This window comes from Platalea leucorodia (genome assembly GCF_965183815.1).
Source record: "Platalea leucorodia genome assembly, chromosome: 3".
In the NCBI taxonomy this organism is placed as follows: domain Eukaryota; kingdom Metazoa; phylum Chordata; class Aves; order Pelecaniformes; family Threskiornithidae; genus Platalea; species Platalea leucorodia.
Window position 1 is genome coordinate 12,136,791 of NC_138825.1, and position 14,983 is coordinate 12,151,773.

At 46.1% G+C, this 14,983-nt stretch overlaps 2 protein-coding genes across 10 annotated transcripts in view; both read right to left on the reverse strand.

Annotated features, from left to right (window-relative positions):
• The window catches only part of COMMD1 (copper metabolism domain containing 1), an 88,281-nt gene extending 83,996 nt beyond the window's left edge, over positions 1 to 4,285 (reverse strand). For all 9 annotated transcript variants that reach the window (XR_014227609.1, XR_014227610.1, XM_082306339.1 and 6 more), the window contains exon 1: positions 4,078 to 4,285. Coding sequence is in view for 7 of the 9 variants with exons in the window: in XM_082306339.1 (XP_082162465.1) it covers positions 4,078 to 4,275 (198 nt within the window). In the remaining 2 variants the exon portion in view is untranslated. The remainder of the gene's footprint in view (positions 1 to 4,077) is intronic.
• A 234-nt stretch (positions 4,286 to 4,519) lies between these two features.
• CRLS1 (cardiolipin synthase 1) lies at positions 4,520 to 11,045 on the reverse strand (the record flags this gene model as incomplete). Its single annotated transcript, XM_082305868.1, has 7 exons — positions 4,520 to 6,280; positions 7,864 to 7,955; positions 8,289 to 8,357; positions 8,776 to 8,861; positions 9,327 to 9,456; positions 10,074 to 10,211; positions 10,644 to 11,045. The coding sequence occupies 7 exons, from the start codon at positions 11,043 to 11,045 to the stop codon at positions 6,193 to 6,195; spliced, it is 1,005 nt and encodes a 334-aa protein (XP_082161994.1). The 3' UTR covers positions 4,520 to 6,192.
• Positions 11,046 to 14,983: the final 3,938 nt, after the last annotated feature.

The following is a 14,983-nucleotide window of genomic DNA, read 5'->3' on the forward strand; positions in this document are numbered from 1 at the left end:
TCATTAAAGAAACAATGGATCCTTCATAAAAGCAGAACATGAGTGCCAGCATCCTCATCAAATTCCAAATCTGTTTGCAGATGACACCAAGTTGGGTGGAAGTGTCGATCTGCTTGAGGGCAGGAAGGCCCTGCAGAGGGACCTGGACAGCTGGATCGCTGGGCCAGGGCCAACTGTATGAGGTTCAACAAGGCTCAGTGCCAGGTGCTGCACTTGGGTCACAACCACCCCATGCAACGCTACAGGCTGGGGGGAGGAGTGGCTGGAGAGCTGCCTGGCAGAAAAGGACCTGGGGGTGTTGGTCAACAGCCGGCTGAACATGAGCCAGCAGTGTGCCCGAATGGCCAAGAGGGCCAATGGCATCCTGACCTGTATCAAGAATAGTGTGGCCAGCAGGACCAGGGAGGTGATAGTGCCCCTGTACTCGGCACTGCTGAGGCTGCACCTTGAGTCCTGTGTTCAGTTTTGGGCCCCTCACTACAAGAAGGACATTGAGGTGCTGGAGCGTGTCCAGAGAACGGCAACAAAGCTGGTGAAGGGTCTAGAGCACAAGTCTTATGAGGAGCGGCTGAGGGAGCTGCGGATGTTTAGTCTGGAGAAGGGGAGGCTGAGGGGAGACCTTATTGCTCTCTACAACTACCTGAAAGGAGGCTGTAGCAAAGTGGGGGTCGGTCTCTTCTCCCTAGTAACAAGCGATAGGATGAGAGGAAATGGCCTCAAGTTGCGCCAGGGCACGTTTAGATTGGATATTAGGAAAAGCTTCTTCACCGAAAGGGTAGTCAGGCACTGGAACAGGCTGCCCAGGGAAGTGGTTGAGTCCCTATCCCTGGAGGTATTTAAAAGACGGGTAGACGTGGTGCTTAGGGACATGGTTTAGTGGTGGACCTGGCACTGATAGGCTAACGGTTGGACTCAATGATCTTAAGGGTCTTTTCCAACCTTAATGATTCTATGATTCTATAACTACATTTGCTTATCTAAATTTCTCTAGCTCTTTCCTCTGGATGTGGCACTGTCTTTTCTTCTGGCCTCAAACACATCATACTGGCTGAGCAGCTGTCACATTTCAGTGATGGTTAAAGAACTACCCATTCCTGCAAACAGAAAAAGCAAAGCCTATATAGAGTTTGGTGAGTATTCATGTAAAATTCTCTTTTATCTAAAGTTACTGTACTCAAGTACTGCCCTGAAATAAGTAGAAAAATAATACCTGTGTTTGCCAGGTATCTGCCAAACTTAATTCTCAGAGGTAAGTCAAAAGCACCTCAGAAAAAAAAACACCAGAAAAAACAGGTAAGCCAAAAACAAAAGAAAGAGAGAGAACCAGCAGGTCTGAAAAATTACTATCAGAACAGGGAAGAATGGGTACCACAGTAAAATTTGGCTTAGGCAGATTTAGAGCAGAAAATAATTTTAAAAATAAAACTGAAAAGCGAATCAAGAATGGAACAGGAATCTACAATTGTTGAAATATCAGCCAGAATACATGGGGCGGGGGGCAGGGGAGAGAATGTAGGGAGTATCAGCTTCTTTTTGAAAAAGAGTATGAATCAGGAAAAGCTGTCTTCCCTCCCCCACCCCCCCCAGTGATACTGTCAGGTAGAACTCAAAACATCCTGGCTTTTAGTCATGGATTGAGACACTGATCCTCACCAGGCTTCGTTTCCTGAGCTCTGGTCACCATCACTTCATGAAACATCGCAGAGAACACGCAATGTGTCCAATTCTGAGAAACTCTAGTTCACTGCTCAGTATATCAATAGCCATTGATTTCAGTTTACTTCAGTATGCTAGCAAAATAGCTTTCAACATATAAAAGAGGACATCTCGCTTCCCGCTTCCCGTCACTCCTGCTATACAGTCCCAACTGTCTCCTTTGATCATCTCTGATGCCCATCACATCTTTTCATGAGAGAATTTAAACTCAGGAACTTCACAGTAATTCTCTTTTTCTTCCTCCCTTTGAGTTAGCCAGTAATTCGACAGAAAACTGTCAGATCACAGAGCAGTCCAGAAAGAGCTCCATAGTTGTCAAAAGGTAAGAATTAGCGGCAGTGGATAGTGCAAAAGGAACAAGCCCCCGCCCCGCCCTTTGGCAATAACATACTTCCCAACGGGCATCCTTCACCTTGCAGAACATGTGGCAGACCTGACCGCTCTGCCCACCAAGGCGGTTCTCTTCAGGCATGAGCAACGACAAAGAAGCATCAAACTGAAGTGGTACGTTTCACGTACACAGTTCCTTACCTGATCCACAAAGAGGGAGGCTGCTGCTAACAGCGCTGTGGGCACAGCATAATTATGAGAGACTAAGCTGTGTTCTCCCTTCGGCTGGGGCTGCACGGCTAGAAGGCGCGTCCCCTGGGTGGTGGATAGGGGATCCCTCTCTGGAGGGTGCACCGGATAAAATTGAAGAAGGTGCCGCGAACCAACGCAGCCTAAGGGAAGGCCGCTCTGACAGAAAAAACACTGGCCCTCCAAGTCATGGGGGTTGGGCAGGAGGCCAACTACCTCCTCCCGGAAAAAAAATAAAAAGTTGCAGAAACGACGAGCATCAACTCGGAGATGGAGAAAATCAGTAATGAAGTGAGGAGGAGGAGATGGAACTGGATCGGTCATGTCTTGAGGAAAAAACCAACAGAAGACTGCGCTGTGGCCCTTGGGACTCCAGAGCACGCAGCCGCAGACCGATCGAAGTGGAAGAACGATGTTCATGCCTTGTGTGCCTCCTGGCACCGAGAGAATTCAGATCAGATCAGAAGCCATGTTCTCTGCTGAATCTGGTGACACTGCACTTAATGATTCAGTCATTTAAAGCAGCAGTTAACTGCTCATCTGCTGGGCTAACATGCATGTTTGCACTAACATACTGACTTCTGATACAGATGCAGCAATATAGTGAAAAAAACAAAAGAGGACATTTTACAGTATTTTTTTCTTTTAAAAAGCACATACACACTTACCTTTGACCTTGTAACAAAAAAGAACACAGATAAAAGCAAGCAAAGGCAACTCCTTTTCAAATTTCTGATATTTTTCATCATACAGACTAAAAGATGTTGTTTTGAAAAACATATTAATGATCTTGAGCAATACAAACAGCATGCAGTAAAAATAACGTGTAGCGACAAGGAAAGCATAGCAAGCAAACATGTTGCAGCTTCACTTGTATAGAAAAAAAGAACACTTTAGGAAGGGAAAAAGCCAACATAAAAAGCTCACTACTAAAGACGGGGGTTTGGGCATGAAAAATTATCCAGCCAGAACCACGTTACTGCATTTAGTTATATTTTTTCCTCACACGAGTGTGCCAAAAAACTACCGACCAAGTGTACAAGCCCTGCTAAACAGTCGCGGATTTAACCACCAGGTGGCAGCGGCCATCCAAGCATTTTGCCCCTGGAGGCTCCCTGTGCCAGAACGAGCTGCTACTCTACGCTTTTGTCCCTGAATGGAGTGCAGAAAAATCCATTCCGGAGAAAAATACCTTCTCTTACACATAAAGCAAGATCTGTTTTCTATTTAAAATGGCTTACTTTATACTTGGTGATGCTTTTCCCAAAATACAGTTTTCCCGTAAGAAACCTGTATTTTGAATAGTAGCTCTTCTCAGAAAGTTCTCACGGAGCGGTACTTCTTTCCAGGAGCGTGAAACCGAGCAGCCGTCTTTCATCTTTCACGGCGCACCGGCCCGACGGGCTCCTGCTCCTGCGGAGACGCGAAGGCAGAGCCCGACCTCGCCCGGGCCTCGGCTCCCCACCGAGCCGCCTGCGCCCTGCGCCATAAGGGACGGAGCCAAGGCTACGCTGGCTGCTTTCACCCATCCCTCGGCCGCGGCAGGGCAGGGCTGTGCTCAGGGCCCCGGCCTGGCGCCAGCCCTGCACCAGAAGCGCCCGGTACAGCTCAGCCCCACGCTGCCGACGGCCGGTTTCGCCCCCACCTCCTCCTCCTTGTGCGGGGGACACACGCCGCACAGCCAGGGGCAGCGAGGCCGAGGAAAGGGCTTCCCCCAGGGTAGGCGCCCCGGAGCAGGACCGCGTCCCCCCTCCGGAGCCCCGGGCCCGCCCCGGCCGGTACCTGGAGGAGGCCGCCCATCTTGGCGCGCAGGGCGCGGAACTCCTCCGGCGCCGCCTCAGGGTAGAGCTGCCCGCGCAGCAGCTCCTCCGTGATGTCCGCGTTGCCGTAGTAGGCGGCCTGGGCGATGCCGCTGAGGAGGGAGCTCAGCGGTTTGGAGCCTTCAGGCGGCGGCGGCGGCGGCTGCTCCGGCGCCGCCATGGTGGAGAGGGCGGAGCCGCTCGCGACCCCGCCCGGCCCGCGGCTACCGGTACGGCGGCCGCGCCGGGACAGCCCAGGCCGCGCCCGCCCACGCCTGTACCGAGTTTCTGACGGGGGTGAGACGGACGGCGCTCACGGAGAGCTCACCGTGACTATCGAGGACCAAACACGTACGTGGCAAAAGCAGCGGCTCTACCATCCAGACGAATTTTATTTAACACAAGTATTGAGGCACGTACCACCGAGTAATCGCACACTGAACTTGTTATTGACACAGGCAGTGACAACTGCAATGACACACACGAACGAACGCGCAGCCTTCACTGACCAGCATTCTTCCCTTCCCTGACGATTTCATGCAATGGTTCAAAGGTATCTGTGATTTAAAAAAAAAAAAAAAAACAAACAAACACCACCACCCCACAAAAAAACCCAACCCCATTAACCAGAACCAAACAGGAATGACCTGACTGGGTACAATAAATTTCTGCTTTCTAAACTGTTTCTTCAAGAAAAAGTACTCCATTTTACTAAATACTCAGATATTTTAAGGAAACTTCCATAGGCTTTGCGCTCTGTCCCTTCGCTATAAGGTGTTGCATCGACCACAAAACGCGGGAACAGTTAAGAAAAAGGTACTAATAAAAATCAAGTGTTTTCTCTGTGCACCATTCTATACAAGTTTAAATATTAAAAAAATATTAAAATGCTTTGTATATACAAGCATGTGCAGTCACAAAAGAGACTGTGTGCTCTCAAGAGACGTCTACAGCAAATTTTCTTCTGTTCATAATACACTGGTATCACATACCACCTGATTGCAATGATTTAAGCCCTTCATAGTTGCACTGTTTTTTTATGACATACAAGAAATCACACGTTGCTCAAAAATAGAAAACATAAGTTTATGATCAACATGATCTGTTCTGCGTAGTGCTTTATTCTGCATCTTGCTGTAAGTAGAGAACAGGCAAAGAACAGGCGCCAGCGGTCCGTGTCTGAGGGGATCCCAGCATACACCTCTTGAAGCTAGAGGTACAGGAAGAATGAACAGTACGTGCATCGACAAGTTTCTTCCGCTCTCCTCATTCATTTGGACAGTATTTCAAACGTCCTTCCTCTCCCATGGTACTTAGATTAAACAGCATCTTTAGAGGCTTTAAAGAATCTGGAGATAGAGGAGAGTTTCTTTCGATCACTAGAAATGAATACATAGCATGACAAACGGAACTCCATTTGGGTACAGACTCTTCACTGCACGGCTGACCCTCCTGGGACTCAGAACTCTTCTCTGATGGGGGAAGTTCACTGTTGCTCATATTTAAAAAGAAAAGGGAGCAGAGCTGTGACTCTTCACGGCTTATCCTTATCACCACGGAATATGAAGTAAAATTTCTATCACTCCGGTGTCAATTTCTGAAGATACTGTTCCTTGATTACATGCTTTCTTCCGCTGCAAGCTGATGTATGTCATTAAGTCCTAATGGGCAATGCTGGTTTACTGACTTAGGTTGAAGTACAAAGATAAATTTGTTCTTGTAATTGCTTTTTCGTTTCAGATCTCAGCCTACTCAATGCCTTGCATGAAGATGGCAAAAAAGCTGGTGAAGAGTGCATATTTTGACTTCAAAAACAGTATAAAATTATTCAGAATGCACATGGCGGCAACCAGTAACCTGTGTCTTTAAGAATATTATTTATTTGTTTTTGTAAACAACCTCATTTTTAAACAAATTAAAAATACATTGAGAAGTCTCTCTCTATATATACACAGTACATGTTCAAACCTCACTTCATTGTGATGCCATGGTTTAAGCAGAAAAACAAGAGTTCTTGATCCAAAACTCAGTTGCATTACAACCATCTTCGGCAGTACAGCACACCACGCTGCCAAGGCCCGGCCCTTCCAGGAATACTTCATTTGTTATTTATCACCTGAACCGTTTTCCGGCCATAGTGGTAATAGCTGTACGCAGATGTTACTGTTGTGAAAGCTGTGATGCACCTTTGGGGAAAATAGTTCCAGTAAGTCATTTGAGTCTAAGTATGATAATAAAAAGTGTTATTTTTTAAGCGTTTTCCCTGTTTTTCAGTACACAGTCATGGACTATGTCCTACAGAAATGCAGTTTACAATTTATATGCTGAAATTCAGTGCTAAGTGGAGGATTAGATAAACAAAGGAACTGCCACCCAGCGCTAAGCAGCATGCTTCTGTTCAATTGCATACTAGGCCAAGTTTTTACCATATTAGCACTTGTTTTAGAGACGGCAAAAGATTCAGTATTTGCAGCCTACGTAATTTTTACCAGCTTGAGAACTGACTGATGTGAGAAACTATCCCTTGGTAGTATGAAAGGGGAACATTCAAATCGTACAAGACTTTTACCAAGTTCCAAAGCTGAAGCACAAGTTTTGGCTTCAGCCTCTTTTGTTCCCTTCCCAGACGCTGGGTAATAATCATATATATTTCTAAATTAGCAGTGCTCCTCTGTGTCAAAGGCTGACACCATTCGGGTGCGAGCCACCGCTACAGTCCTGCCCCTCCATTACAGCTGCCCTCCCTGGACACGCTGCCAGACTCATCCAGGTCATTTTTGACAGTGTTTATAGAGGACTCTGCTAAATTGTTCCCAGCATCTCTCCATTACTCACAACATGTTAACTCTCTCATAGAGTCCCAGACAAGCAGCAATGTAAGCATCTTTCACAGATGCTGTTCCAGATTTGGCTTTCCAACAGGATGAAAAACCACAATGACTGTTAAGATCAAGGTTCCTAGCTCCTTAGAAGCTTGAGTTTTGCATTTTTTTTTTTTTTTTAATCCAAAAGACAAGTAACACCGGATTTTCCACTACTTTAAGTTACTTAGTAATTCTGCTATCTGCTATTCAGCCTTTTTGTTCCGAACTCTTACCTAACTGCTCAGGAGAAATTACTGCACTTGTAACACCTGCCCTCAGCTGCAATTGAGGTTCAGACACAGTTTAGACCTCCAATAACAGTGAAAGGAACAGCCATTATTTAGGGAGGTATGCTCCGGTATGCGTGTTTTCATTCGATCCCTCCCTTTCCTTCCTACAGTCTAGCAGGAATCACCATTGTTTTCAGGTGCTTTTCAAAGAGGCTTCAGAAACCTAAATTTCAAGATAGCAGGTACAGTACAAAGCAAAAATAAGAAAACACTTCCCATCTATTTTTACTGGTATCAAGTTTGTTTTTTCAAGGACACTTACAGCATGAATAAATAAAGAACCCATACAGCCTTTCTTCCCACTCCCTTCTTTTCTATTAATCTGAATTTACACTTTGCCTGTGTACACCATGTCTACTCTGAAGACTTGTTTCTTAAGCCGTTATTCCTGGATCTTAACTAGTTTAATTTGGCTACTTTTTGCTTGTATAGTAAATTAAGTACCAATAAATATCTAGCTCCTGGGTCAGTTAAGAATAAACGTGTAAAAATTCAGCTGTATGGGTCTACTACCTCATCTGGGCACAGTTTTCTTGTTCCACAAAATTAATCTCAATTACCAGTTTCTTTAGGAGTACATTAAATTATCTGAAAAAAAGTGAAGAGATAAGTTACCATAATGTCTGCAGATATATGCTGTCCACATAATTGAAAACAGGAGCCGCTAAAGAAGCTGCCACCAAAATTAGCTGAACCGCTGTATTCATCTGGTGAAAGCAAAATAGGAAATGTGACAAAAATGAAGACGTGTACTATGCAAGGAATACCAATATACACTTTTATTACTGGTTTAAGTATTAGTCTATATACAGAAAATTTATTTAGAAACCTGTTTTAATGAAGCATCTTACACACTCGAAATTAGCATGTGCTCTGACAGAGTATAGTTGAAAATCTCTCAGGATTTAAGCTGGCTCCAAATCAGTCAGCACTATTTTGAAACTGCACTCAGCAGAAGTAGTAAACAGCCCCCTCCCTCCAAACTACACACCACCCCAAGTACTGAGGAGTTACCTTTTGCAACGAGTTACTACTCTTACCTTGCTAATGAATGTTGGTTTTAATTGGGCAGTAGCATAACAGGGGTTAAAATACCTACTGAGTGTTCTCTGTTGGGTGAGAAAAGAGGGGTGGGGGGGAAAAAGGCAATTCTAGTATATGCAATTTGATGTACCTCTTTACACGATACAGAAAAGTCAATTGTAGCACCAAAGAATTATACTGCTACTGTTCTTATATGATTTATTACACATCATACACAGGGAAAAAAAGTTATCTATAGCTCTGACTCATCTTTATGAAACACTGTTGTGCTTACAAATCTATCTGGCAAAAGAACAAGCACAGCATTACATCTTAGGCTATCCACCCAAGTTTTGAGCAACCATCAAGTCTCAAGACGAAAATCTCTTGCTTGCAACTTTGTTAAAGCTTATTCTTTTTTTTATACTTGCAAAAACACAGAAGATTTAATCAAGATAAAATGATCACATGTTCATACAATTTTGTTTAATGCTATACACTTACCGGTGGAGAAAGAGTTTTGTATCGCACATAAAAAACAGCAGCAATGAGCGCTACATCCCTCAGAATAATCATGGAAGTCAGTGAAACTGAAAAACCAAGCCAACAGGGTCTAGTGAAAAATTACATCCATGACCAAAAAGAAAACAAAGTACAAAGCAAGAAGAAATAACCACTCTCAAATTCTTCTGAACAAGTTTTATGCGTGACTGAAGATTTTTAACATGACTTCTGAAAGGGTTTAATCTGAAGTCTTAAAACAATCCAGTCTATGAGAAAATTTTTGATATAGCTACTAACTATTACTGCTTTAAAGAAAGTACATTTGAAAATGGCAGTATATGCTAGTTATTTTTGTACATAGCAGCATATGCTTTTTGTGAGGTCTACTGGAGGGGTGTTTTTTCAGTATTGAATAGGAGCAAAGTGTAACTGACAAAGCAAGAGCTCCAAGCCATACACAGTTTCCCTCACAGAAACACAACAAATATTACTATGCATAAAATCAGCTTCTTTACCATGTATAGTACATGGAAATAATGACATTTTCTCACCTGGGATAAGATTTGCACAAGTTAGGCTTACATAGAGCACACTGATGAGAATTTTATCAGCCAGAGGATCAAGAGCACTTCCCAAAGCTGATTTCTGATTAGCCCAGTTTCGTGCAATAAATCCATCCAACTAGGAAAAACAAAGTTCAATGTTTCTCTGTTAGAAAACTAAGAATAAAAATAGCTTATACATGCTACTGTTACAGAGGTATTTCATGAACGACATCACATAATACACCTAGTGTAACTAAGGTGAAATATGATACCTGTTAGCTGATATTTCTATTATGCTTTTTCAAATTACATTCCAGATTCTGGAAGCCTCTGAACATATTAAATTCTCATTATTAAAAAAAAAAAAAAAAAGGAAGGAAAAAAAACAGGAAGAAGGAAAAAAGGTAACCGATGTTCTAAAATTCACACGATTATTGTCACGATGAGTGCACCGTGTACCCCTGCATATGGTAACAGACCACTAGATGCATAAGCACTGACTGGACAATGCCCACCTGGGGCTGGTCAGGGAACCCTTTGCTCCACCAGCACTTAAGTCCCCTTCAGCTACCTGCGAGCTCCCTTCGCAATGTCACAAAGGATGTATATACCATTTCTAGAAAACAATGAATATAAAACCTAATCTGTTTATTCATTTCTATTCTACATTAAAGTATAAATTTCAATGCACGTTAATGGGATCACCGTAACCCACGCTATCCCCAAAGTATTTCCAAACTGGTGTAAACATACCAAATCCGTTACGCCAGCCAAAACAAAGACACCTAGTGCAACATTGAAATTTTCTTCAACAATCAAATAGCCTAAAACTGGCGCCAAACCCATTCTTGCCATTGACAGTATATTTGGGATCGTCCAGGGGTTTTCATACTGTAAAGCAAGAAAGCAAAAACTTCAGGCCAGGAAGGCAAACCCTAACTTGGCACGTAACAGAATTAATCAAGACAAATACACGCTTTAAGTTGAACTGGCCAGAAAGCCTTCAAAGTTCTTGGAAGCAACCTGCCGCTTGCGCAAGACACGCGGACATGGCCTCTAACTACTAAACATTAACTTCGGCTTCAGAAGGAAAACACGTTGCTACCAAGAGACCCAGAAAGCCCTTGTTTGGCTGCAAGTTTGGGCGTGACACCTGTTTCCAGCAGGCAGCGCGCCTTCGGCTGGGCTACGGGGTAACAAGTGCTCCCCCACGCGCTGCGCCGCTTCGCCCCCGCCCCTCAGCGGCGGAGCGCGCCCGCCAGCGGCCCGCACCCAGGAAGGCGAGAAAGCGCCCGCCGCGCCGCGCCCCCCCGGGTCACGTACCAGCTCGGCGTAGCGCCCCGCCGCACGCCGCTCCCGGGAGGGCTCCGGCGGCGCGGCACCGCCGCTCCCCGCCCGCCGCGGCCCGGCCCCGCCGCTGAGGAGGCGCCAGGCGGCGGCGGGCGCGCGCAGCAGCCGCTGGTGCTCGCGCAGCAGCCGTTGGTGCGGGCGCAGGGCGGGCGCCGCGCGCGGCCCCGCCGGAGCCCCCGCGCCCGCCGCGAGGCAGAAGACGCCGCTGTTGCCACGGCGGCGGCCGCCCGCCCCCCCGCCGCGCCCCTCCGCCGCCTCGGCCGCCGCCGCCCCGGGCCGGCTGGCCAGAGGCTCGGCGCCGCCGCCCGGCCGCCTCCGCCCCGCGCCGCGGAGGAGCCCCCAGAAGCCCCTGCCCAGCCAAGCGGCGGCCAGCATGGTGTGGGGTGGCGCCTGCCCGCGGCCCCTACGCGCGCTGCGGCTCTGCCCGCGGGAGCGAGCGGCCTCCCGCCGCCAGCGCCATCCGCCGCCCCGACAGAGTGGCGGGGGCTCGGGGACAGGGTACGAGCCGCGGGGTGTGCGTGTGCGGCGACAGGGCGGGGGGGGGGGGGACGCGTGCGACTTTTTGCGACGCTTTACGGCAGCCCCCTCCCCGCCGGGTCGCGCGCTTTACGGCAGGCTGCCACCGGCGGCGGGCGCGGCGGCTGAATTAGAAAAATAAATCCCAGCTGTGAGGAGAAATACGGAGGAAAACAGCTTTTCTGCCGTTTTCCGCCCTACCTGCCAATGGAGGCTCTGCCCTAGGGACCCCCGGGCGCGGATGGCAGAGTCCATGGCAGCATGGTGGGTGGCTGCCCGGGGTCACCGTGCTCCTCCTCACGGCGGGGCGGCTTCGTGGGGCCGCGGTTTTTGCTCCAGCTGTTCTCTTACGAGCCCTTAACGGAGGAAGATGAAGGTTTGCTTTACCGTAAGAGACTTCTCAGAGGACCTAAGTAGTCTCTTGTTCTTGGTACTTGTTCTTCACCCTCCCTCGCCCACGTTTACTTTAGCTTAAGGAGAAAGAAGAGTTTACTTTTCCATGTGCAATCATTTATTTGCTTCTGAGGCTTGCTCCTACCCACCTTCCCTAACACTAAGAGACATTGTTATGTTTCATATTTCTGGTATCAGTTTATCACGCAGCTAAAGGTTTGACCCCCAGGTGTTCAATCAACTTTAATTACACACAGTAGTCAATACTGGCAAAACAAAGGTAGTCTTTAAAAAAAACCAAACCAAAACAAACCCAACCAATCACATGTAGGATATTTAACTGTACCTCTTGCACAGATGTTTGAAAGCCTCGAGAAAGCTAAAATGTGTATGACCTTGTTAATTTATTAATTCCTTTACCACATCAAATTAGAGGTAGTTGCTTTCTTTTGTGTTTTTTAACTGTGGGGAGGATGCAGGCAGGAGTAAAAGAACATGACCTGGACGCTGGAACAGGGTGCACCACTGCCACACCACATAACACACACATCCTCAAAAGAAGCCGACACAAGCACGTGTCTGGTATTCACTCGTCCCAGACCAGCTGCAGATCAAGAACCATAAGACAAATCAGACACTATTTCAAATAGCAAATTGAGGAAAACTGCAACCTGTTTATAAACACTTCACTAACAGTCAAATTCAATCCAAAATATTATTATGGAGAATGAACTGGTCATCTTGGTGGACTTTGCAGCGTTAGGTTTGTGGTTGGACTTGATGATCTTACAGGTCTTTTCCAATCTAAATGATTCTATGATTCTATCAGCAAGTTCACAGATGATACAAAAGCGGGAGGAGTGGCTGACACACCAGAGGGTGGTGCTGCCTTTCAAAGGGACCTCACCAGGCAGGAGAATTGGTCTGATGGGAACCTCATGAAGTTCAACAAGGGGAAATACAAAGTCTTGCACCTGGGGAGAGGTAACCCCAGGCCCCAGGACATGCTGGTGGCCTACTGACTGGAAAGCACCTCTGCAGAGAACGGAGTCTCCAGCTGTGGAGATACTCAAAAGCCAAGTGGACATGGACCTGGGCACCTGGCTCTGGGTGGTCCTGCTTGAGCAGGGAGGTGGGTCCCTTCCCACCTCTGCCATTCTGTGGTTCTGAGCACAGGCCCCAGAATTCCAGAGAAGGGGCGGTGGAACCCTGCTCCTGAAATTTCAGTTCTGTTCTCTACCTGTTATATCCTGGTTATATTGGCCAAGTCTGAGAAGGTTTCTTATATGTGGAAAACAAAAAAAAAAAAAACCCAAAGCCTGCATTAATCTGTTGGCAAAGATTAAAATCAATGTCTAACACCTACTTCCCATTGGTTGATATGGTAGGTTGCCTCCTCATGTGGGATTAACTCCCAGTTTGCAAGACAGTGTGTCTCCTCTGCTGCCTGAATGCTAACAGTCATGGACAGATGATGACTACTGTATGCCCATAGAGTTCATACATTAAAAAAAAAAAGCCATTAAGCACAGTTACCATAACAAGCAAACAAATCCTGGAAAGAGCAGACTGCTTGCCACTTAAGAGTTCATATGTAGAGCTATAGTTTCTTGGTTTTCTCTTAAGCATCCCATCCTTCAAATTAGTTCTCAATTTCAAGTATACTGAAGTAGGTTCACACAGAGGCAGCATTGAGCAGTTTAACACATTCTTTCACTTCTGTAAAGTTTGTATTTTCACACAAAAATTGCTGTGGAAGCATGCTGTAGATCAGATCCTTATGTCACTTAATAAAAAAGGCAGAAATAATGAAGCTTATTTTTTACCTTACAATTTATGTATCATATCTTACCTTAGAAATAAAAGGGGGAAAACAGAAGGATCAGCAATGCATTCTTGAATTTCCCCCCCCCTCCCCCCCCAATGCTTACACTGAAAGCTTCTCATCTGCCATTTTATTGCACTAGACCATGATTCTGATGTCGTAAAAGTCAGGAAACATTCAGCACTTTACCCTTGCAGAACACACGTTCTTCTGTGGCAGGAACAGAGTTACACAGTGTCCTGGTTTCATCCGGGATAGAGTTAATTTTCTTTTTAGTATCTGGTATAGTGCTGTGTTTTGGATTTAGGATGAGAATAATGTTGATAACACACTGGTGTTTTAGTTGTTGCTGAGTAGTGCTTACAGTAAGTCAAGGACTTGTCAGCTTCTCATGCTCTACTGACTGGCTGTACACCTAAGATAAGGAAAGGCGGGGTTTCCTATGATAGCAGGAAGGTTTAGGCTTAGGTAGGCGGGAGATGCACAAGAAGCTGGGAGAGGGCACAGCCAGGGCAGCTGACCCAAACTAGCCAAAGGGATATTCCATGGCATATGATGTCATGCCCAGTATATAAACTAGGGGAAAGCTGGCTGGGGGGAACTGCTGCTCCAGGACTGGCTAGGCATCATTAGCGGGTGGTGAGCAATTGCACTGTGCATCACTTGCTTTGCATATTCTTTTATTATTACTATTTTATTTCAATTATTAAACTGTTCTTATCTCAACCCATGAATTTCCTCACTTTCACTTTTCCGATTCTCTCCCCCATCCCACCAGGGAGGGGGGGGATGAGCAAGCAGCTGTGTGGTGCCCAGTCGCCAGCTGGGGTTAAAACCACACCACCAACATGGGGCTTGACAGGCTGAGATAAGGACAAATCTGAGCAGAGCACGTTAGAACAAATTTGTTATAAACATTCATTATATTAGTTTGATAGTCGCTGGTCACAATGTTGATTAATTTGCTCTCAAAGTTGTCGTGCTTGTTCTCAGAGTTGTGTTATCTATATGTTCCCTGTCGTGCTTGTTCATCACTGCTGGGAGCTGGGGCAAGGTTATCGTTTTGCTGTACTGTGTAACACTGGCTGATAATATTATAAAATGGCTCATCGTGAGACTGATCTGTTATTTGGACTTAGCATTGCTGTCATCTCCATACTTCAGGAGCCATCTCCCGGAAACTATTAATAAATAAGCTTTGTACCTTTTCTCCTCAGAGAGCCAGTTTACAGGGGGGACACTTTCCTTCACCTTCCCCTTCTCCTCCAGACTAGTTACAATAGCTCTTGAGAATCTTGAATAGCCTTGGGATGTTCAAACTGTCATGTTCCTGTTGCTGCTCTCCTGAATGTGTTTCAGATCTTGTTTAAACAACTATTTAAGAATACCACTCAGAGATCTACCCCGCGGCTGGATAGTTAGGAGTGGCAGGGTATGCGGGATAGTATGGGCAAGTACCTAGGACAGTGGGCACCTCCAGTGTTTTGGAGCTTCACCCCGAATAAGTGCAGAATCCTGAAAAATTAGTGAAATATTTGGAAAAGTATGCTGTCACCCTGGCAATTCCAGTGACACAAAT